Source organism: Anolis sagrei, chromosome 3, assembly GCF_037176765.1.
Source record: "Anolis sagrei isolate rAnoSag1 chromosome 3, rAnoSag1.mat, whole genome shotgun sequence".
NCBI lineage: Eukaryota > Metazoa > Chordata > Lepidosauria > Squamata > Dactyloidae > Anolis > Anolis sagrei.
The window spans coordinates 184,047,980-184,070,601 of NC_090023.1; the positions used below are offsets into that span (position 1 = coordinate 184,047,980).

General features: G+C 41.2%; 1 protein-coding gene across 1 annotated transcript in view; it reads right to left on the reverse strand.

Annotated features, from left to right (window-relative positions):
* SLC16A12 (solute carrier family 16 member 12) overlaps positions 1 to 22,622 on the reverse strand; it is a 90,549-nt gene that overhangs the window by 28,629 nt on the left and 39,298 nt on the right. Inside the window, exon 2 of the mRNA XM_060768757.2 lies at positions 1,212 to 1,431. Within this exon, the coding sequence (XP_060624740.2) occupies positions 1,212 to 1,321 (110 nt within the window). The 5' untranslated portion in view covers positions 1,322 to 1,431. The remainder of the gene's footprint in view (positions 1 to 1,211; positions 1,432 to 22,622) is intronic.

Sequence of the window (22,622 nt, forward strand, 5' to 3'; positions counted from 1 at the left end):
AATGTGCTCTTTAACTACTACTATTCAGCTTTCTACATAATCACCAGACAATTGGATACATTTCTGCCAATGATGAACAAGTCTTCTGAAGCTGTCACGGAAGAAGTCGGCATTCTGTTTCTGCAACCAGCATCTCACAATTCTCTCAACGTCTTCATCAGAAGCATAATAATGTCCCCACAGATCTTCTTTCATTATCAGGAACAGATGGAAGTCAGACCATGCTAAATCTGGATGGAGGATGTTGTACAGTGGTAAGATCCAGTCTCTGAAATTTCAAGTCTGTGTGCTTTCATTTCAGGCGTCAGCATCCTAGGTACCCATCGTGCACAGATCTTCCGATAGCCAAGCAAAGAAATAACGTGACCCACACATTCTTGTGAAATGCCAATTATGCTTGAAATTTCTCTCTGAGTGATATGGCGATCGTCCTGAATCAATCTGTCAACCTTCTGCCTGTGAAACTCGGTGGTTGCTGTCACAGGACGTCCAACTCTTTGCTTGTCACGCAAGTCAGATGTTCCCACCTCAACATCTTTAAACTTACTTGCTGAATGATGCACAGTAGTTACATCAATACAATCACCATAAACAGCTTGCATTCTCTGATGAATCCCTTTGAGGTGATACCTTCTGTTGTCAATAATTCAATGACTGCACTTTGCTTAAGTCACAATGACCGACTGTCTGCGCAGGGTTCCATACTTTGCACTTTAATGACACAACCATTCAATGCTAAGGCTTCCTGCCAAAAAGGAACTGTAGAGGAGAGTCTACTGAACAAGCCAGTACCTGCCGCATACCAGTACTGCCATCTGTTGAGGATTTACGAAGGTGGAGGCATTACTTTTCATTCAACCTTCCTACATGTCTTCGTATTCCCTTTGTACCTTCTGGAAATATGCAAAAGGCCTGCTCTGTGTCCCATGATGCACCAGGAGAAATAGGTAAAAGTCAAGACAAACCTGCATTGGCACCTCATGTTTAGCCACAGGAAGAACACCAAAGGCTTTTTGTCAACTGGGAGAAATTCTGCAGCTTTTAAAGGTTTTGTGGGAGTGTTTTCACAATGTTTAATTCAGAGTGTTGCTTTAGCCACCAAGCTGCCCTGTTGTTAAAGGACTAGGCGGTTGGATTAATCCTTGCTTCAATGACAGCTTTATTGCACACATATATATGTAAACAACAAATTGTACACAAAATGGTTTTACCTTGTCACTGCTCTAGTGCAGATAGTCACGAGGAAGCAGCCGATGACAATCATCCACCCCCAACCGCCATCCGGAGGAGAAGCGCTTAAACCTTTCCTTGCTGCAGCCATGGCTGGGATGGGAAGACTTTCCTTTGGTCCAGACTCACTCTGTAAGACCAATGCCAGTTGACAGGCAAGGTATGCATGGAATGTTACCTGGTGCAAAGATTATTTGACATCTGAAACAAGGGGGAAAAAGTAGGGGAAAAACATCAAAGCTAACGGCACTTTGTTCTGTAAGAAGGTCACTATCAAATAGTTCAATGGAGCCACTGCTTTATTGTTTAACATTAAGTTTTATTTTTAACCCCATGGATTCCGGGATGCAAATTCTGTGCATTGTTCAGAACAGCTGACTATGGGCCATATTCTTTGATTTAATCCAGAGTCACTCCATTGATCTTGCTTTGCATTCACATCACCAAAGGCGGACTGAATATTTACAACTGGCATAATTTTAACCATAAAAAAAACCTTTAACGCCTCTATCACGTGACAATTCAAAATGAAGAGAAACTCACAAAGGCTTCTGTGCTTCAGTACTGATTCGGAGCAATCAGTACTTAAAAACTAGGAGCCCCGGTTGGCACAATGGGTTAAACCCTTGTGCCAGTAGGTCTGAAGAACGACAGGTCAGAGGTTCAAATCTGGGAAGAGCGCGGATGAGCTCCCTCTGTCAGCTCCAGATCCCTATGCAGGGACATGAGAGAAGCCTCCCACAAGGATGGTAAAACATCAAAAACATCCGGGCATCCCCTGGGCAACATCCTTGCAGACTGCCAATTCTCTCACATCAGAAGCAACTAGCAGTTTCTCAAGTCACTCCTGACACAAAAAAAACTTAAAATTGGTGTAAAGTATGGGTAGGTAAGAGAGGGAGACATGCATCAGGACGCCCTTTGTTCAAAAATAATCTTCACTGTGGATCAGAGTTTAGAAACGTTACTTTTTAGGATCATAGCTCTCACAATCATCCAGTTCTTGGCAGAGTCCAAAAGTTGTAGCTTAAAGAAGCTCTGTCCCATCTGCAACAGGAGATAACCATCACTAGATCTATTCCGTGCAAATCACAAATGATAAATACTACATTTATGACTGCTATTACTCTGATGCTAGTTTCAAAACTGCAAGATACATGCAGGAGACAATTTTACACATGCTTACTCACAAGAGACATATCAAATAGGATTTATTCCCAAGTAACTGTCAATAGAATGATTGCTTCTGAAACCCATTTGTATGCATATTTAATTCCAAATCCTATTTACCCTACTCTCTGTTGAGTAGCCACATGTAGTATATACAGTAATCACACCCTGAGATTACTGTATATACTACTGACTTAACCCTCCATTAATAACAAACCCTCCAGTAACAACAGTTCTTTCCATGTTGCTGTTGTGTGCCTTCAAGTCATTTCTGATTTCTAATGGCCTGAAGGTGAATCTAGGAACCGGCATGGTTTGAGGCTTATACTCTGGTGCAGTGGGTTAAAGCACTGAGCTGCTGAGTTTGTTGACCGAAAGGTTGCAGGTTCGAATCCGGGGAGTGGCGTGAGCTTCCGCTGCCAGCCCGAGCTTCTGCCAACCTAGCAGTTTGAAAACATGCAAATGTGAGTAGATCAATAGGTACCGCTCCGGTGGGAAGGTAACGGCGCTCCATGCAGTCATGCCGGCCACATGACCTTTGAGGTGTCTATGGACAATGCCGGCTTTTGGCTTAGAAATGGAGATGAGCACCATGCCCCAGAGTCAGACAAGACTGGACTTCATGTCAGGGGGAAACTTTTATCTTTACCTTAACTGTGGATAAGTCACAACACTCCTAGAAAAAAATTGCTTTTGTGTTCCTGTGAGACTGAGAGAGTGTGACTTGTCTCAAGTGGGAATTTGAGCCCTGGCTTCCAGGGTCATTGTTCTCTACTATTATAAAGCCACACTGAACTTTCATAACATACAATAGCAGCTGAAAACCTTCTTGAAGAGAACACCTTTTAGATTAGAATTTCAAAGGCATAAATAATGTTTACGTACACAACTGTAAAGTTTGTATTTAACAAATGATCACAATTATAGATTTTAACCTGAAGAACCAACTTGATCAAGAAGCTGGAAGTCAGCACCCAAGCAAAGCTGGTCACCAGTACATTCCAGAGACTGTCAGCCAAGTTCAAGGGAAGTCTCAGTAGACCGTGCATTCTTCTGCTGGATATCTGCCCAGATTAACATTTCTCCCACTGGTCGCCATTCCACTAATAGAAACGGTTACATGCCTAGATTGATTTATGCCCAGTATAGCGTGCTTACATGCTGGAGACTACTTCCATGGTTTGTTTGATTAAGAGGAGTGTTACAATCCATTTTTACTTGTGTTGATTTTTTTAAAAAAAAACACTACTGTCGGCCTCTATCAAAAACCAAAGAAACCTCAACCATTGAGTAGGTGCAGGTCTTCTTTTCTTATGAAACAGGAAGGATAATAATAATAATAATAATAATAATAATAATAATAATAATAATCGCACAGACGGACTACACACAGACAGACTACAAACAAAGACACAACTCTGTGGCCCAGATTATTCACTGGAACTTATGTCACAAGTACCACCTGCCAGCAGTAAATAATTGGTGGGATCATAAACCCGCAAAGGTTGTGGAAAATGAACATGCAAAAATACTGTGGGACTTTCTAATCCAAACTGACAAAGTCTTGGAACACAATACACCAGACATCACAATTGTGGAAAAGAAAAAAGTCTGGATTATTGATGTCGCCATACCAGGTGACAGTCGCATTGAGGAAACACAACAGGAAAAACTCAGCCACTATCAAGACCTCAAAATCAAACTGCAAAGGCTCTGGCATAAACCAATACAGGTGGTCCCAGTGGTCATCGGCGCACTGGGTGCCGTGCCAAAAGTTCTCAGCCGGCATTTGGAAACAATAAACATCGACAAAATCTCGATCTGTCAACTGCAAAAGGCCACCTTACTTGGATATGCGCGCATCATTCAAAAATACATCACACAGTCCTAGACGCTTGGGAAGTGTTCGACTTGTGATTTTGTGATACAAAATCCAGCATATAGATCTCGTTTGCTGTGACATATTGTGCTTTTGTGTCAATAATAATAATAATAATAATAATCTTTATTTATACCCCGCCACCAGCTCCCCAAGAGGACTCGGGGCGGCTTACATGAGGCCAAACCCGGCAATACAATACATCAGTATAAACCAACACAGCAATAATATATAACAAAAAATAAAAATACAATACAAAAGCATATCATCAATAGATGACTACTTCTTTCCTGTCTTCTTCCCTAACTTTTTTTTTCATTAGCCATCAGCCTTCCTTGTTTTCTATGTCCCTTATTCCTTGATAAAATCCGTGGATACGGAGGACTGACTTCATTTGCAAACATTCTTGCCAAGACACTACATTCAAACACACACTATATGGAAATGTCTGGTTCAGTGCCTATCTCATTGCAGTTTAGATCCTCTTTCCATAACTCAACCAATCTTTGCTTCAGTTTATATTGTTTTTCAATTATTTTCCTGCATATGAAACCCATCACGTCTTTCTCCTTCTTTACCATTTTAAAATTTGATCAAAATCTGTTTCTGGGTTTAACTGAATCAAAAAATTTAAACATATAAGGACCAGAGAAACACAGTGAAAAATATTAACCAAATGGTATAGAACCCCATTTAAACTAGCCCATATAACTAAATCAACATCAAAATTGTGTTGGCACAAATGTAGTGAAATTGACTCTTTTATGCACATGTGGTGGGACTGCGATAAGATACAAACATTTTATAATAAAATAACAAAGCAGAAGAAGATGGAAAAAATTAACAGGGCAAAAAGTAGAGCTGAATAAAAGGCAATTATTTACCCAGATAATAGATGGTAAGGGCAGCATTAATGAATGGGTCGATATCACAAAATATATGATAGAAGCTTCCCAAGCAACTTTAACTCTGTGTTGGAAAGAACATAGAAAATGGGAAATGAAAAAATTGTTTGAATATTTAGCGGACTTCATGCTCAAGAATTACATTTTCAAAAGGAGAATGAAATACACAACAGGACGTTTCAAGAACTGGGACTCTAAATAGGAAATTTTGGTAGCTAGAGTAAAGGGGAAAAAAAATACAAAGAACTGAATCATACTCTCTTCATATTTATTTATTTATTTAGACCATTTCTACCCCGCCCTTCTCACCCCTGAGGGGGGACTCAGGGCGGCCCGTGGTTCCCAAACTGTGGTCCGGGGACCACCAGTGGTCCGCAAGAACTAAAATATGGTCCACAGCCTCACCATTGCTACTCTGTTGCAATGAGAGTGACTGATCTCGTGAAACCCTCTTATAGAGCCGAGGCAATGGGGATGTCAGGAGGGGAGAGGCTGGCTACCCACGAAAGGTGCAACAACAAGCCTCCTGACTGCTGCTTCTCCTCCTCCTCCCTCCCCCTGAGCAGAGCCGTTCCATGTGGTGTCTGGAAGTGGGGGCATTTTGATATCTTCATTTTTAGGCCTATTCTTGGACTTATTGGCGGTACTGATTCAGAAAAATGCATTGGATGGACATCAGCTATAGATTATTAAATATGTTTTTCTGTGGGCAAGCAGATAGCAACTTTGTTATTCTTTCTTTTTCATGATCAACATAAAGAAGGATTTTTGGAAATTGTATGGATGGACAGCAGAAAAAAGACTGTTGCTAAATTCGAGCAGATGGTGACTACTGAATGGCATATGTTCTGCATCAGAAACCAGAGCTGATGTGGTCTATCCAATGCAATTTTCTGAATCAGCACCACAAATAACCAAACCGAATCAAGAGTTGACGAAAAACTGATTCATAACCCTTTTGGTACTAATGTTGGAAAACGGTCCCTGGTCAATATGGTCCCTGGTTTTAAAAAAAGGTTGGAAACCACTACAACGGATCAATTAAAATAACACTTGAATTGAGGATGCAACTGTTCCTAGTGGGAGGGGGATGAGGGAGGGAAGGAAGACAGGAAAACTGATCGACACAAGTGGGAAATAAGTGTGGAATTGGCAAGGTTTGGCAAACTAGACATATCAAAATGAGAAAATTTAAGTGGAATTTCATTATATATTTATTCTATTTAACATTGTGGGATTGTTATTGAGATTTGTATCATTCTGTTTGTGTTTACAATCATCATCATCATCATCATCATCATCTATTTTTTAAAAAAGGAAATTTATGGTTGAATTGGAATCTTGTCTGGCCCGAGACTTAATTCTCGGTGACCGCTGGAAGAGCACTTTGGTTTTCTTGATGTTCAATGACAGACCGAGCTTCTCATATGCTTCTGGGAAGGTGTTTAGAGTGGCTTAAAGGTCTTCTGAATGCGCACAGACGACACTGTCATCAGAATACTGGAGTTCTATAAGACATGTTGTTACAACCTTGGTTTTGGCTTTCAATCTGCTGAGGTTAAATAGCTTGCCATCTGTCCAATAGATGATAGTAAAGCAGTTGCTCTACTCCAAACTCAAAAATGGAAAATGGAATGTTGGTGGACAGGAAAAGAGATTTAAAGATGGGCTCAAAGCCAACCTTAAAAACTCTGGCATAGACACTGAGTACTGGGAAGCCCTGCTCCTTGAGCGCTCCAGCTGGAAGTCAGCTGTGACCAGCAGTGCTCTAGAACTTGAAGAGGCACAAATGGAGGGTGAAAGAGAAACGTACCAAGAGAAAGGTGTGTCAAGCCAACCCCAACCGGGACCGCCTTCCACCTGGAAACCAATGCCCTCATTGCGGGAGAAGATGCAGATCAAGAATTGGGCTCCACAGTCATCTACGGACCCACTGCACACTGCACACTGACCCTGGAAGACTATCCTACTCAGACAACGAGGGATCGCCTAAGTAAGTAAGTTCTCTCTAGGAATTTCTAGGTCTTCCAGTGCAACATTATGGTGGAAGATGATCCATTATATGTATTAACGTATTAAACACAGGTGGAGGATCTCAGCCCATTCAAAATCAGCTTTGGTTTTGTGAACAATGAAATTTCCTTCTACCATGAAGAGAAATGAAATAAATAAAACTCTTCCTTTTGGGCGGTCCATACCATTCCCTTGCTGCTCTGTTGTGTGTTTCTTTCCCTCACTGAGTGAAGTAAATAAGCAAATAAGCAAAGCTGTCTGGTATGTGTTTCAGTTTTCCTTGGAGAGGAACCTAAAATAGCCCAGCTGCAGTCTAATCCTTTAGCCATTGAACATACAATATTCACGCTGACAAGGATCACGGGGCGTCCCATGAAATGTTATCCGATGCCATTTTGAGGAGGGGACTGAGGCCAATTCAAGGTAAACAGCAACAAGTAACTTGGAGGAAGTTTCTCATTCTGATCCTGCTGTAATAGCAGTGACCTTGGAGTCAACTCAAATGTTTTGATCCCATATTTTTACGAAAAAATATGAAGGCACAATGCACACGACACAAATACAGGTACACCTCAGTTAATGAAGGAGATGTCTTCCTGTGTGTTACTTCCTCAACAGAAAATCAAGGTGCCAGAGACAGATATAATCTGGAATGACTAGGGATCCGTTCCCATATTGCAAGAAAAAAAGCAGCTGAACTTGTTTTCAGCAAACTTTTCGTTCAAAACAATATGTACATGTGAAACCAAGCACCTAGATCAGTTAATCCTTGCATAAGTAAACAAAAACATTTTGAACTTTTTTGAGAAGATTATTTTTTTCAAAATGCATCTACTGATGACTTTTTCCTGATCATTCTCTGCTCTTCATATGATTCCTATTTTAGTGGCCAAACTTCACAGATCTTAACTTTTATCATCATCATAGGCAATCACTGGTGGCCGAGTATGATTGTCTTCAAAAGGCAGAGTATTGGCAGTGAGTTAGAAGGACTGGGTCCATATCCAACACCCAAATTTCATGGTCCTGTCCTGTCATCACTCACCAATCACAATAGGACCTTTGTTGGTTTTGATTGGATGGACACCTGAATTATGACCAAGCAGGTTTGGATTTAAGAGTTGCATTTAATTTTTTCTGCCTAAGTGGAGTATCTTGCATTTGCCCTGTTTAACTTCATTTTGTTAGTTCTGGCCCATTTTGATATCTTCATTTTTAGGCCTATTCTTGGACTTATTGGCGGTACTGATTCAGAAAAATGCATTGGGTGGACATCAGCTATAGATTATTAAATATGATTTTCTGTGGGCAAGCAGATAGCAATTTTGTTATTCTTTCTTTTTCATGATCAACATAAAGAAGGATTTTTGGAAATTTTTGGAAATCTCTAATCTACATACTATACATTGTGATGAGATCACCATAACCGGCCATATAGTTCTCCCTGCCAAATTCACCTAGCTGTTAACAGAAGAAAGCATTACAGCATTTTCCTGCCAGGCTAAGAAAGCATTACAGCATTTTCCTGTCCTTACTGCTTGAAGCAGAATGTCCGTGCAAGGAACCTTATGATCATTACTGTGCTCTGTTCATATATTAGCACATCATCATGAAAGGACAGCAAACAAAAACCCATTTTAACTTAGCAACTGGCCTCTATGCAGAGATGCAATTTGTCAAATAGTGACAAGTGGAAGGCTCCTAATGGCCCTGCTCAGACCCGTAGTCAGGATTCTGATTCGGGGGGTGCTGGGTTTTGATTTGGGGAGGGGGGCTGAGGATCTACCCTAGCAAACCTTTTGTATCGTTACCCCAATACCCCCATGCATACAGGATATATTGAGCATGGTGATCAGATCATGATATGAATAAACATAACAGTTTAAATAATGTACCAGTAAAGCATTCTCGCAGACCACCCTGAGAATTCCCCCCCCCCCACCGGCTACATGCCTGGCCCTGCTGCATTTCCTCTAGTTTTCCCACTTCTTATAACAAAATCATGGTGTCTCCTAATGGAACAGGTATCAGGCAGACCCAGACTCTAAGGATCAATCTACACTGCCCTATACCCCAGGATCTGATCCCAGATTATCTGCTTTGATCATCTGGATTATATGGCAGTATAGAAGGAGCGTTTAACTGTATTGGCGAAGGCTTTCATGGCTGGAATCACTGGGTTTTTGTAGTTTTTCAAGCTGTATGGCCATGTTCTAGAACAGGGGTCCTCAAACTAAGGCCCGGGGGCCAGATGCGGCCCTCCAAGGTCATTTACCCGGCCCTCGCTCAGGGCCAACCTAAGTCTGAAATAACAACAACAACAATCCTATCTCATCAGCCAAAAGCAGGCCCACATTTCCCATTGAAATACTAATAAGTTTGTATTTGTTAACATTGTTCCTCATTTTAATTATTGTATTGTTTTTAAGTGTTTTCTCACACTACAAATAAGGTATGTGCAGCGTGCATAGGAATTCATGTTTTTTTTTTCAGATTATAATCCGGCCCTCCAACAGTTTGAGGGACTGTGATCTGGCCCTCTGTTTAAAAAGTTTGTGGACCCCTGTTCTAGAAGCATTATCTCCTGACATTTCACCTGAATTTATGGCAGGCATCCTCAGAAGTTGTGAGGTCTGAGAGGTCTCACAACCTCTGAGGATGCCTGTCATAGATGCAGGTGAAATGTCAGGAGAGAATGCTTCTAGAATATGGCCATACAACCCGATAAACCTACAACAACCGGGGCTTTTAACTGTTATGGCTCAGTAGGAGTTGTAGTTTTAGATGTCTTGGTCTTCTCTACCAAAGAGTCCTGGAGCCTCACCAAACTACAAATCCTAGGATTCCGTAGCAAAGAGCCATGACAGTTAAAGTGGTGTCAAACTGAATTCATCTTACAGTGTCGATGCAGCCTTAGACATCACCCTTTAGCATAGTAAATATATATATAAGGCAAACATTCAATGCCTTTTTACATAATGAACAACGAGATACAATACACAGACAGAGGTAAAGGCCTTCCCCTTTCCATCTCCGGTGTCTGGAGGTGATGCTCATATGATATGAGGATTTAAAGATCAAACTGCAAAGACTCTGGCACAAGCCAATAAAGGTGGTCTCAGTGATAATCGGCATATTTGGTACAGTGCCTAAAGACCTTGGCCTGCACTTAAACACAATCGGCACTGACAAAATTACCATCTGCCAGCTGCAAAAGGCCACCTTACTGCTGCAAAAGGCCACCTGCGTGCATTATTTGCCGATACATCACACAGTCCTAGACACTTGGGAAGTGTCCAGCGTGTGAGTCAATACAACAGCCAGCAGAGTGATCTTGTCTACTGTGGACTCAACTTGTGCTTCAAATAATAATAATAATTACACACTTTATTTATATTCTGCTTTATCTCCCCAGAGGGACTTAGAACAGATTACAGTTTACATATATAAGGCAAAAATTCAATGCCTTTTTACATAGTGAACAATGAGATACAATACACAAACAGAGGTAAAGGCCTTCCCCTTTCCATCTCCGGTGTCTGGAGGTGATGCTCATCTCCAGCCATGGTCCATTTCTTCATGCCGAGGAGCCTGTTGTCCATAGACTTTCTCTGATTGTTGCCAGCATGTCTGCATGGGGCACCCTTTATCTCCCTGCCAAAGTGGTACCTATTGATCTACTCGCATTACATGCTTTTAAACTGCTAGGTAGGCAGAAGCTAGGACATAAGCTGACAGGCAGGAGCTCACCCCAATTCATGGCTTCGAACTGCTAACCCTCTGGTCAGCAGATTTCCTACAGCTAGTAAGGAGGGGAAGAGAGTTCTAACATGAACAGTCAATAAGAAATCCCTCTCCTGTGTTCCCACCAAATGTTCCTATGTTTAGCATTTAAAACATTTAAAACCCTTTGCTGGTTTTTAAAGAAATAGGAGATGGCAACCTGAGCTTTAATGTCTGATAACGGTATAAATACTGTGTCCTGGACAACCTGGATCTAAGCATTTTCATCATTCATGCAATATTTGGCAAAGTTGTTTTTCTAGCCATCAGAAAGATTTCAAAGTCCCAGCTGTTGACAAAATGCTCTCTTCTTCTTTATAGTCTGTTGCTGACATTCAGGGCACTGCTTTTTCATGTTTTGCAACTGCCTTCAGGTAACACCCAGATTCAAATTACTCAGAGGCTCTACAGTTCATCAGTTATCTAACACCAAAAAAGAATATGTGATATAGAGATTATCAAGGTGTGACTGCTCCATCCAGCCTAATGCAATGTGATCTCCAAATCATTACCAATACAGCTGAAGAAGTCTGGGAAACAAGTGAACAAGAGGAGTTTAAACAGTGAGGTTTCTCATAAATTTGTTTTGGAAAAAATACAAATCTGGGTTTGTGTGTGTGCCTATACAGACACATACACAGCGATTAATCTATTTATGCTTCTACGAGGGTTGAATGAAAAATAATGCCTCCACCTTCGTTACTTGGGTTTGGATGGGAATATTTTAATAAATCAAACGCAGAAATAATCATTAGAATGTGCTCTTTAACTACCACTATTCACTTTTCCACATAATCACCAGACAATTGGATACATTTCTGCCAACGATAAACAAGTTTTCTGAAGCCATCACGGAAGAAGTTGACACTCTGTTTCCACAACCCATCGTGCACAGATCTTCCGATAGCCAAGCAAAGAAATAATGTGACCCACACATACTTGTGAAATGCCAATAATGCTTGAAATTTCTCTCTGAGTAATTTATATAAAAATTATTAAAAGAATTATAAAAAAAAGAAAAGAAATTTCTCTCTGAGTGATATGACAATCGTCCCGAATCAATCTGTCAACCTTTGGCTTGTGAAACTCAGGGGTTGCTGTCACAGGATGTCCAACTCTTTGTTTGTCACCCAAGTCAGATGTTCCCACCTCAATATCTTTAAACTTATACGCCCAATGACGCACAGTACTCACATCAACACAATCACCATAAACAGCTTGCATTCTCTGATGAATCTCCTTTGGGGTGACACCTTCTGCTGTCAAGAATTTAAAGACTGCACGTTGCCTAAGTCACATTGACCAACCATCTGTGCAGGGTTCCATACTTCACACTTTAACAACACAACCGTTCGATGCTAAGGTTTTCCGCCAAAATGGAACTGTAGAGGAGAGTCTACTAAACAAGCCAGTACCTGCCGTATACCAGTACTGCCATCTGTTGAGGAGTTACGAAGATGGAGGCATTACTTTTCATTCAACCCTTGTAGTTCTATTTTAATCTATACTATTAAGTGTAAAATCTTAGGTAAAAACATTTCTACAGATTACACCACTTTGTATGCACAGATATTTGAGGCCCCTTGTACACAGCCATATAATCCAGATTATCAAAGCAGATAATCCACATTATCCGCTTTTAACTGGTTTATATGAGTCTACACTGCCTATTGTCCAATTCAAAGCAGATAATCTGGATTTTATATGGCAATGTAGAAGGAACCTGAGAGGTGTTAAGAGGTCAGAGAGAAATGTTAACACATAATAATTACTGTATCTTAAAAGTAACCATTCACAAAACAATGGTTTATAAAACATTGTTAACACATGTGGTTGTAAACAGCTCTCTCCCCGCAAAAGTTGCAAAATACACAACTGAATTTCTTGATTAATTATAGTTTAACTGTTTTACATTGCAGCGTGTCTTCTCCGTTTATTTTTCCAGTATGGCCATTTTATGGTTAGTGTTAGTGTGTACTGGGAAAGCAAAATGTCTTTCCTCGAGAGTTTTTAAAATGTTACCACATCTAATGCCATCATCTTGCCAATTAATTATTATTTTGCATAATGTTGATCATATGCCAAATGCTCTGGGGCATCGCTGGCAAATGATGGTACATATCTCATTGCAAAATGTACAGACAATGAACTCCTGATGCTGTGGGCAACATGCCGTAATAAGTTTTTGCAGTTGTGTTGTGAGAGTGCACAGGAGGATCAGAGTTGGCATAAGGTTTATGTATCTGAATTACTGTTGTAGGCTCCTGTTACTAGAAAGTTTTGTGTGTGGGAGTTAAAGTGCATGTAAATAAATACAGGTCTGTTTGTAAGCAAAGACAGACCTACAACCCCAGACCTGCAGTGGTTCTCAACCTGTGGGTCTCCAGATGTTTTGGCCTTCAACTCCCAGAAATCCTAACAGCTGGTAAATTGGCTGGGATTTCTGGGAGTTGTAGGCCGAAACACATGGGGACCCACAGGTTGAGAACCACTTTATTAAAGTGGTGTGGAGAATTCATTTCTTCCATTTCCTTTGTTTCTTTCATATCTTTCGTTTCTTCAAGAGCAAAAAACAGGAAAGCCTGCTGCAGGCCCCGGTAGGCACGGCCGCTCTAGACTTGCATGCCACACACACACACACTTTTCAAGGAGAGTGCATGTGTGGTATGCAGGAGTGCCCATGCTTGCCAGGGCCTGCAGCCAGTCAACCGCCTCTTACTCTAGAGGAGAAACAGCAGGTAAGAACAAGCCTCCTTAAAGTGCACACCAGGAAGAGGAGCCTGGGTGGGAAGCCCTCCCTCCATAATGAGCCAATAGAAAATGGATCTTTTGGCACCAGAAATTGAAAACAGGTTTCAACCCTTCCGATTTTAGGAGACTCCCAAGAAACATATTGGAGACCCAATCAAAAGCTGGGACCCGAAATGGGTCAGGGCTTACCCCAAATGCACAACCCTAATATCCGTTTACTGCTTGTCTGCCTTGTAGGCTAGATCTCTGAAAATTATGATGCCTATCATTATATATGGTCAAGCTATGTAGTATTGATTTCCCTTTTGTCCTGAACTATCATCCCTATTGTTCTTCAGTGGATTTATAGAAGTAATAAAACAATGTATCCAACTGTAGATGTTGCCTATAGTTCAACCGCAAGCATCGAGTGAGAATACTTAAGGAGCTCTGGGGTTTTAAAAAGAGCTTTTATATGGCATTTATTGACCAACATGTTGTAATAATGATGAGGTCTGATTGTTTTGTGGAGCCAGCAATAGAAAAACAAATCATAAATATGTCAGAATCTTCATTAACTGTTATTGGAATCTAACTTTAAAATATTATTGCGTTCTCGTATATGCATGTCTGTGCAATTCTCTACAGATGGCACTTTTCTGACTGTCAACAAATTTTTACTAAAGTAAAATTAGATGTATATTTCCATTAGAGGCTCCATCTACGCTGGTATATCACTCTGACCAAAAGGTCATGAGTTCGAAGCCAGCCTGGGTTGGAGTGGGTTTCCAACCAATTGTGTAGCTTGTTGTCAACCTTTGCAACCCAAAAGACAGTTGCATTTGTCAAGTAGGTAAATTAGGTACCACTTTAAAGTGTGGGGAGGCTAAATTAACTGATTTATGAGGCCATAAAGAAGCATTCCAGTGGGGAAGCATGCGGGGAATGCGGAAGTGCTTCATCAGCGTCGCAGATGGACGATGAAAGCGACAGCTCCCCTGGCAGCCAGAAAAAGTTAAATGGCCTCTGTGTATGTCTGTATATGTTTGTATGTCAAAAATTGGCATTGAATCTTTGCCATATATGTGTACACTGTAATCCGCCCTGAGTCCCCTGTGGGATGAGAAGGGCAGAATATAAAAGCTGTAAATAAATATAAATAAATATATAAAATCCCGACTTTCTGCTTTGGACTGGATTCTATGGCAGTGTAGACGCATATAATCCAGTTCAAAGCAGATAATGTGGATTATCTACTTTGATAATCTGGATTATATAGCATGTAGAGCCAGCCTCAGAAAATAATAAGTGGAAATTACATCACAGCTGAACATTATGGATATATGGGTGAGTAGAATTACACATTTTGTTTACCTTAACTTTTGAAAATCAAAATATTTTAAATGCCATCTTAAGCCAGTATTGGTTTGAAAGTAGCACAGTTATCTTATGCGGTCATTTTAAAGATCAGCTCTAAAAGCCCTGGAGACTAGGATGCGGAACACTGGCTTCAAACTTCAGGAAAGGAGGTTTCACCTGAACATTAAGAAGAACTTCCTAACTGTGAGGTGTTCAGCAGTGGAACTCTCTGCACCAGAGTGTGGTAAAGGCTCCTTCTTTGGAGCCTTTTAAAAAGAGACTGGATGGCCATCTGTCAGGGGTGCTTTGAATGCGATTTTCCTGCTTCTTGGCAGGGGGTTGGACTGGATGGCCCATGAGGTCTCTTCCAACTCTATGATTCTATGAAAAGGTGATGTATAGATGGTCTCTAACCTCAAATTAATTATTGAAAATGTCACAGAATGTTTCCAAACAATGTTGAGAATGTCAAGATATGGAAAGACAATATGAACCAACACGAGCCCTAAGATCATCCGGGGCGACTCTCCTCTCGCTTCCGCCTCTGTGTCAGGCGCGGTTGGTGGGGACGAGGGAGAGGGCCTTCTTTGAGGTGGTCCTCCAGCTCTGGAACTCTCTATTCCTAGGGAGATCAGACTGTTACCTACCCTATCTTCCTTCCGCAAAAACCTAAAAACATGGATGATCTGTTGTGCCTTTGATTAGGCCAGTGTTTCTCAACCTGGGGGTCGGGACCCCTGGAGGGGTCATGAGGGGGTGTCAAAGGGGTCGCCAACGGCCATCAGAAAACACAGTCTTTTCTGTTGGTCATGGGGGTTTTGTGTGGGAAGTTTGGCCCAATTCTATCACTGGTGGGGTTCAGAATGCTCTTTGATTGTTGGTGACCTATAAATCCCAGCAACTACAACTCCCAAATGTCAAGATTCCATTTTCTCCAAACTCCACCAGTGTTCACATTTGGGCATATTGAGTATTAGTGTAGAGTTTGGTCCAGATCCATCATTGTTTGAGTCCACAGTGATCTCTGGATGTAGGTGAACTACAACTCCCAAACTCAAGGTCAATGCCCACCAAACCCTTCCAGTATTTTCTGTTGGTCAGGGGAGTTCTGTGTAGCCAAGTTTGGGTCAATTCCATCATTGGTGGAGTTCCGAGTGCTCTTTAATTGCAGGTGAACTATCAATCCCAGCAACTACAACTCTCAAATGACAAAATAAATACCCCCCTCCCAACCGCACCAGTATTGAAATTTAGGTATATCAGGTATTTGTGCCAAATGGGTTCAGTGAATGAAAATACATCTGCATTATCAGATATTTACATTACAATCCAAAACAGTAGCAAAATTACAGTTCTGAAAATAATGTTATGGTTGGGGGTCACCACAACATGAGGAACTGTATTAAGGGGTCACGGCATTAGGAAGATTGAGAAACACTGGATTAGGCAGTTCCAAAGAACTGGCCCTTTAATACCTAAGTTCTGGCACTTTAGCATGGCTCTCCGCTCTACAATCCTGACATTATAAAGCCCAAGGACATTACTCTCCCATCCCTGCCACTGAATTTTGCACTTTCCCTTAGCTCTGTCTAGGAATTATGCACAAATTCAGAGCCCTCTGAACTCAGAACTTTTATTGCTCCCATGGTACTGTTTTCATTATGTTATGTTTTATTGTGATATGTTCCTATTTGGTTTTGTTTTGTTTTTATTTTATTGCATTGTGTTCTAACTCTGTGCTCTCTTGGCTTGTCCCTTTGTAAGCTGCCCCAAGTCCCTTCGGGGAGATGGAGATGAGGTATAAGAATAAAGTTGTTGTTGTTGTTGTTGTTGTTATTATTCTCATATCATGCCAGCTTTTCAAGTTGTTTCACTTCAATCCTGCTGTTGCCTGGGATTGCAACATCAACGATCCACACTCTGTCTTTTAATACGATCGTGAGGTCAGGAGTATTGTGCTAAAAAACTATGTCGGTCTGAATTCGGAAGTCCCAGAGTAGTTTGACGTGTTCAGGCTTGTGATCCCACCAGTTTTTTGTAGCAGGCAGATGGTATTTGTGGTACAAGTTCCAATGAATCATCTGAGCAACTGTGTTATGCCTCTGCTTACAGTATGTCTGCACGGTCTTCTTGCTGCAGCTGAGGGGTAGTAGGGGTCTTCTTGCCACAAGACCCCTACTAACCCACTATTGTTTCATCTGCTTCCTTGCAGAGTCTACATTTGGGATCTGTTGTCGACTTTTTAATTCTTAAATTTTTTTTCAGTTCTTCTTATTATTATTATTATTATTGATGATGATGATGATGATGATGATGATGATGATGATAACTGGATGCATAAGCTATTTCTTGATCTTGCATAAGGATTTCCATACAGTCACATCACTTTGGATTCAAGTCACATTCAAATTTCAGCTTTTACATATCCCTCCAATTCTTGTCCTGATTTGGGTAAGTGTTGCTTCCTTGGGGACTACTGGAAATCCTACTGCACTGATTTGTTTCATGCCTATTTTCTGCCAAGTGCATACTGTTAAAATACAATGGAATGGCTTCTGATTTGTTATCTAAAGAAATTATGTGGGCCTGGTGGGCCTGGACTTGTGCCAGTGGCCAAGCCATTGGCTGCCAGTCCCTGGTAGGTTTCCAGGGAGGGAGGGAGGGAGGGAAGGAAGGAAGGAAGGAAGGAAGGAAGGAAGGAAGGAAGGAAGGAGGGACGGTGGGAAGGAGGGAAGGAGGGAAGGAGGGAAGGAGGGACTGACTATTGGGAATCCACAATGCTCTACACAAGAGAACCAGCCCCCAAGATAAGAAAGGTATATAGGCAAATGAGGTTAGATGTTGTACAGAAAACCCATCCCCTATTATCCACTGTTTGTCTTTTATCCTCCCTACTATTGCCTGTGGAAGACTGATATCTCTCAGGACATGTCCTTTTCCGAAAAAGTTTTCGAGCACATGGAAGTGGCCTTTGAAGATAGCTTGGAAGCTTCAATTAGTGCAGAGATCAGTAGGCAGATTGCTAACTGGAGCGCCATACAAGGAGCGGAGAACTCCCATGTTACGGCAGATCCACTGGCTGCCCAGTCTGCTTCCAGGATAAATATAAAGTGCTGGTTATTGTCTATAAAGCCCTAAATGGTTCAGACTCAGACTATTTAACAAACCACATCCCCATGTAAAAACCTGCGATCAGCGGAGAAGGCCCTGCTCTCGGTCCCACCCCCTTCTCAAGCACAGTTAGTGGGAATGAGAGAGGGGGCATTCTCCATGGTCACCCCATCTCTCTGGAACTCCCTCCCTAAAGAAATTAGAATGGTCCCATCACTCCTCTCTTTAAAACAACAACTTAAAACCCATTTCTGTGAATTAGCAAATGGAGAGGAAGGAAAGTAGACTATCACCGATTCTACTTTGAGACATTGTGCTAAACATGTCTACTTTGAGAATTGTGTGTGTGTGTATGATTGATTGATTGATTGATGTTTAATTGTCTCTTAAATGTCTATTATATTTTGTACTGGCATTTAATGTTTGATGTTTGCCATTTTACTTTGGAAGCCGCCCTGTGTCCCCTTGGGGAGAGAGGACGGGTTAAAAATAAAGTATTTATATTATTGTTATTATCAGTCTTTCCTTTGTTTTCAAGAGAGAGGGGGGATGTCTCCAGTTAGAGATAGATAGATAGGCCCTTAACTTTACTATATAGATATGTAGTTCTTTTCATTAAGCTCTTGTAACTTCTAATGCTTGACTTTGTTCCTTAAGATTGCTGAAGCTCTATTAACACTCTGCTATACTGCTGCTTTATTTTTCTGTTTTTCTTTTTCAAGCCCCAACAAGAATGATGTCCAATGAGTACAAACTGAGATAACTGCTGACTAAGGAGCAAAGATACCAATGGTTTGCAGAACACAAGCTGCAGTCTTTATTATGGGAACTTCGTTCTAAGATAGGAAAGTTACCCAAGGTGGTAATGTGATCTGGCTTCACTCGAGGGAAGAGTCAGGAGAGGACGGGCAGAAAGAGAAGAGGTAGAAACAACATTCCTAGGAGTATCAGTTTCCATCACAGTGCAGTCAGGATAAGTAGGTAAGAAGGGAGGACACTTTGGGTCACCCAAATTATCTCACCCAGTTCTTGCTGCCAGCTCTGAGGCATTCTTGAGTCTTCAGTGCTAAGTGCTGTTACACATCTATATAAATAAAAAATATACTGTTCGCTTGTGGGATTAACACAACTCAAAAACCACTGGGCGAATTGACAATAAATTTGGACACAATACACATATCAGGCCAATGGGTGACCATCACTCAAAAAAATTATTTTGCCATTTTGGAGTTGTAGTTGCAGGGATTTATAGTTATAGTTATAGAATGCTAAATCAAAGAGCATTCTGAACTCCACCAATGATGGAATTGAACCTAACGTGGCACACAGGACTCCCATGACCAAGAGAAAACACGAGAAGGGCTTGGTGGGAATTGGCCTTGAGTTTGGGAGTTGTGGTTCACCTACATTCAGAGAGCACTGTGGACTCAAACAATGATGGATCTGGACCAAACTTGGCATGAATATTCCAGTACGGGCTCCTGAAGATAGCAAAGAAACGGAAGAAATGGAAGGAACGAATTCCACGCACAAGTCTACTCTCCACAATTCATTGTATCAGTCTGTTCTAGTTAGTTCTAAGGCCACATCTACACTTCCATGTAATGTAGTTTCAAAATGTAGTTTAACTATATTGAACATTATATAAGCTGTATTATGAAACTGTACTCTATGGCCATATAGACAGGGTTTAAGAAGATCTACATCAGGGGTCCTCAAACTTTTTAAACAGAGGGCCAGGTCACAGCCCCTCAAATTGTTGGTGGGCCGGATTATAGTCCGAAAAAAACATGAATGAATTCCTGTGCACACTGCTTATTTGTAGTGAAAAAACATTTAAAAACAATACAATAATTAAAATTAAGAACAATTTTAACAAATATAAATTTATTAGTATTTCAATGGAAAGTGTGGACCTGCTTTTGGTTGATGAGATAGGATGGTTGTTATTATTGTGTGCTTTGAAGCAGTTTCATATTTAGGTTGACCCTGAGTGAGGGCCAGGTAAATGACCTTGGAGGGCCGCATTCGGCCCCCGGCCCTTAGTTTGAGGACCCCTGATCTACATCAATGATTCTCAACCTGTGGGTCCCAGGTGTTTGGACCTACAACTCCCAGAAATCCCAGCCAGTTTACCAGCTGTTGGGATTTCTGGGAGTTGAAGGCCAAAACATCTGGGGACCCAGAGGTTGAGAACCACCGATCTACATACTTCTTGAAAGTTGCATTAGTAAAAACCAGCAATGTATAGATGTATTCACTGAGGTTGGAATGTGCTTCAATAGCAGTGAAAAGGAATGAAATATGCGGCATTCAAAGGAATCTGTTTTCTACTTTTCTTCCCAGAAAGATGATCAAAATAAATGTTAAAAAATGAAACTTTGATCTCCTCATACAAGTAATGTCTCTCCCCCATTTTAATGTTCACATTCCACGAGTTAAAAGGTAACCGGACTGACTAGTGCAGCTCAGCACATTCTCTGTGCTCAATGGGCAATTTTAGAGTAATTTATTTACCTAATCGGTTTCCTATGAAGCAATTTTTTACAGTATGCCTTTAAAAAAAACTCTACTGTCCATGCTCATGTATAAGTCAACCTCATGTTTAAGTCAAGGGCAGATTTGGGGGCTACAATTATGCAGTTTTCATATGACCTGTTGATAAGTCAATGCTCATTCCACAGCAATGTTAAAACACTACTGACAGCTACCTTTGGCTGCCACTGCTATTTTTCCACCCAGGCATTCAAAAAGGCCAGAAGCGACACTATGCAAAAGAAAGTAGAGGGGATTAGTGCTTACTTTAGGTTCCCCATGACAGACTAAACACTTGCCTTGTTGCCACTCTACTCAGAGGAAGGGGTGGTTCCTTTTTGCTAAGAGTTATGGTGTAGAAGTCACACTAAACAATTAATAACTCAAACAAGGGTTTGGGGCATGATTTTTTTGATTAAAAATTCTAAATTTTACATGAGTGTACAGAACACTGATGTTTGAGCCCACGTGTGACTTCATCAGACTGTGCCTGTGGAAAATGTGGAAAAGCAGGAAAAAGTGGGGGGAACTGTCTTCTTACATGAAGAATTGTCTTCTTTGTGTGAGATTACGTATTTAAAGAAAACTGAGAATTTACTTACTCCCGTCACATAGGATCACCTCCTCCTGCCTCTACTATTGGTAGAGGAGACAGAAGGTACAGTTCTCAAGGCAGACTTCTGGGATACATTACTTTCTCTCCCAATCCTGTTACTCTAGAGCAGGGTTCACAAACTGTGCTCCGTGGAGCCCTTTCTCCTCTTCCTTTCTCCTACTGATAAATGCAGGGAGACTAACGTTTTGAGTTGCTGAAAACAACAGCGTCCTCCCAGGCACAGACCCTGTCTCCCCCGCCTTCCTCAATGCCCAGACTCTTTTCTCACCACCAAGATGCCCGCCCCCTGTGTGAATTAGTTCATACTGTAATGTAAAACAGTCTTCATCCATTTATTTATTTACTAGCCGTTCCCTGCCACACGTTGCTGTGGCCCAGACTGGTGATCTGGAAAATAAAGTAATTAGAAAGGTGTTCCTTTCTAATATATGTAATTTCTTTATGCTTGTGGGTAAACAGTATTTCTTGCTGTTTCTTTGTCAGTGTTGATGTGGAGATTGTCGAGTTTGCCTACTCTGGAACATGCAAGATATAATTGTCTTTCTTTAGGGGTCCCTTTCAAATCTATGATACTATATCTGTGTGTGTTTGACTCATATCTATCTATATCTATGGTTGGATGGTTCTTTGTCAGGAGGTCTTTGATTACGTTTTCTTGCCCTGGTGAAGGGAGTTGGACTAGATGGCCTTAAGTATGGGGGTTCTGTGTGGGAAGTTTGTCCAATTCTGTCGTTGGTGGGGTTCAGGATGCTCTTTGATTGTAGGTGAACTATAAATCCCAGTAACCACAACTCCCAAATGTCAAGGTCTATTTCCCCCAAACTCTATCTGTGTTCATATTTGGGCATATGAAATATTCGTGCCAAATTTGGTCCACATTCATCATTGTTTGCGTCCACAGTGCTCTCTGGATGTAGGTGAACTACAACTCCCAAACTCAAGGTCAATGCCCACCAAACCCTTCTAATGTTTTCTGTTGCTCATGGGAGTCCTTTGTGCTATGTTTGGTTCAATTCCATCATTGGTGGAGTTCAGAATGCTCTTTGATTGTAAGTAAACTATAAATCCCAGCAACTACAATTCCCAAATGACAAAATCATTTTTGAGTGATGGTCACTCCTTGGGTTAGTAGGTGTCTTGTGGCCAAATTTGGCGGCAATTCGTCCAGTGGTTTTTGAGTTATAGTAATCCCACTAATGAATATTACATTTTTATTTATATAGATTTCGAATATTTTTACCCCGCCCTTCTCAACCCCCTGGGGAGGACTCAGGGCGGCTTCCAGCCGGCA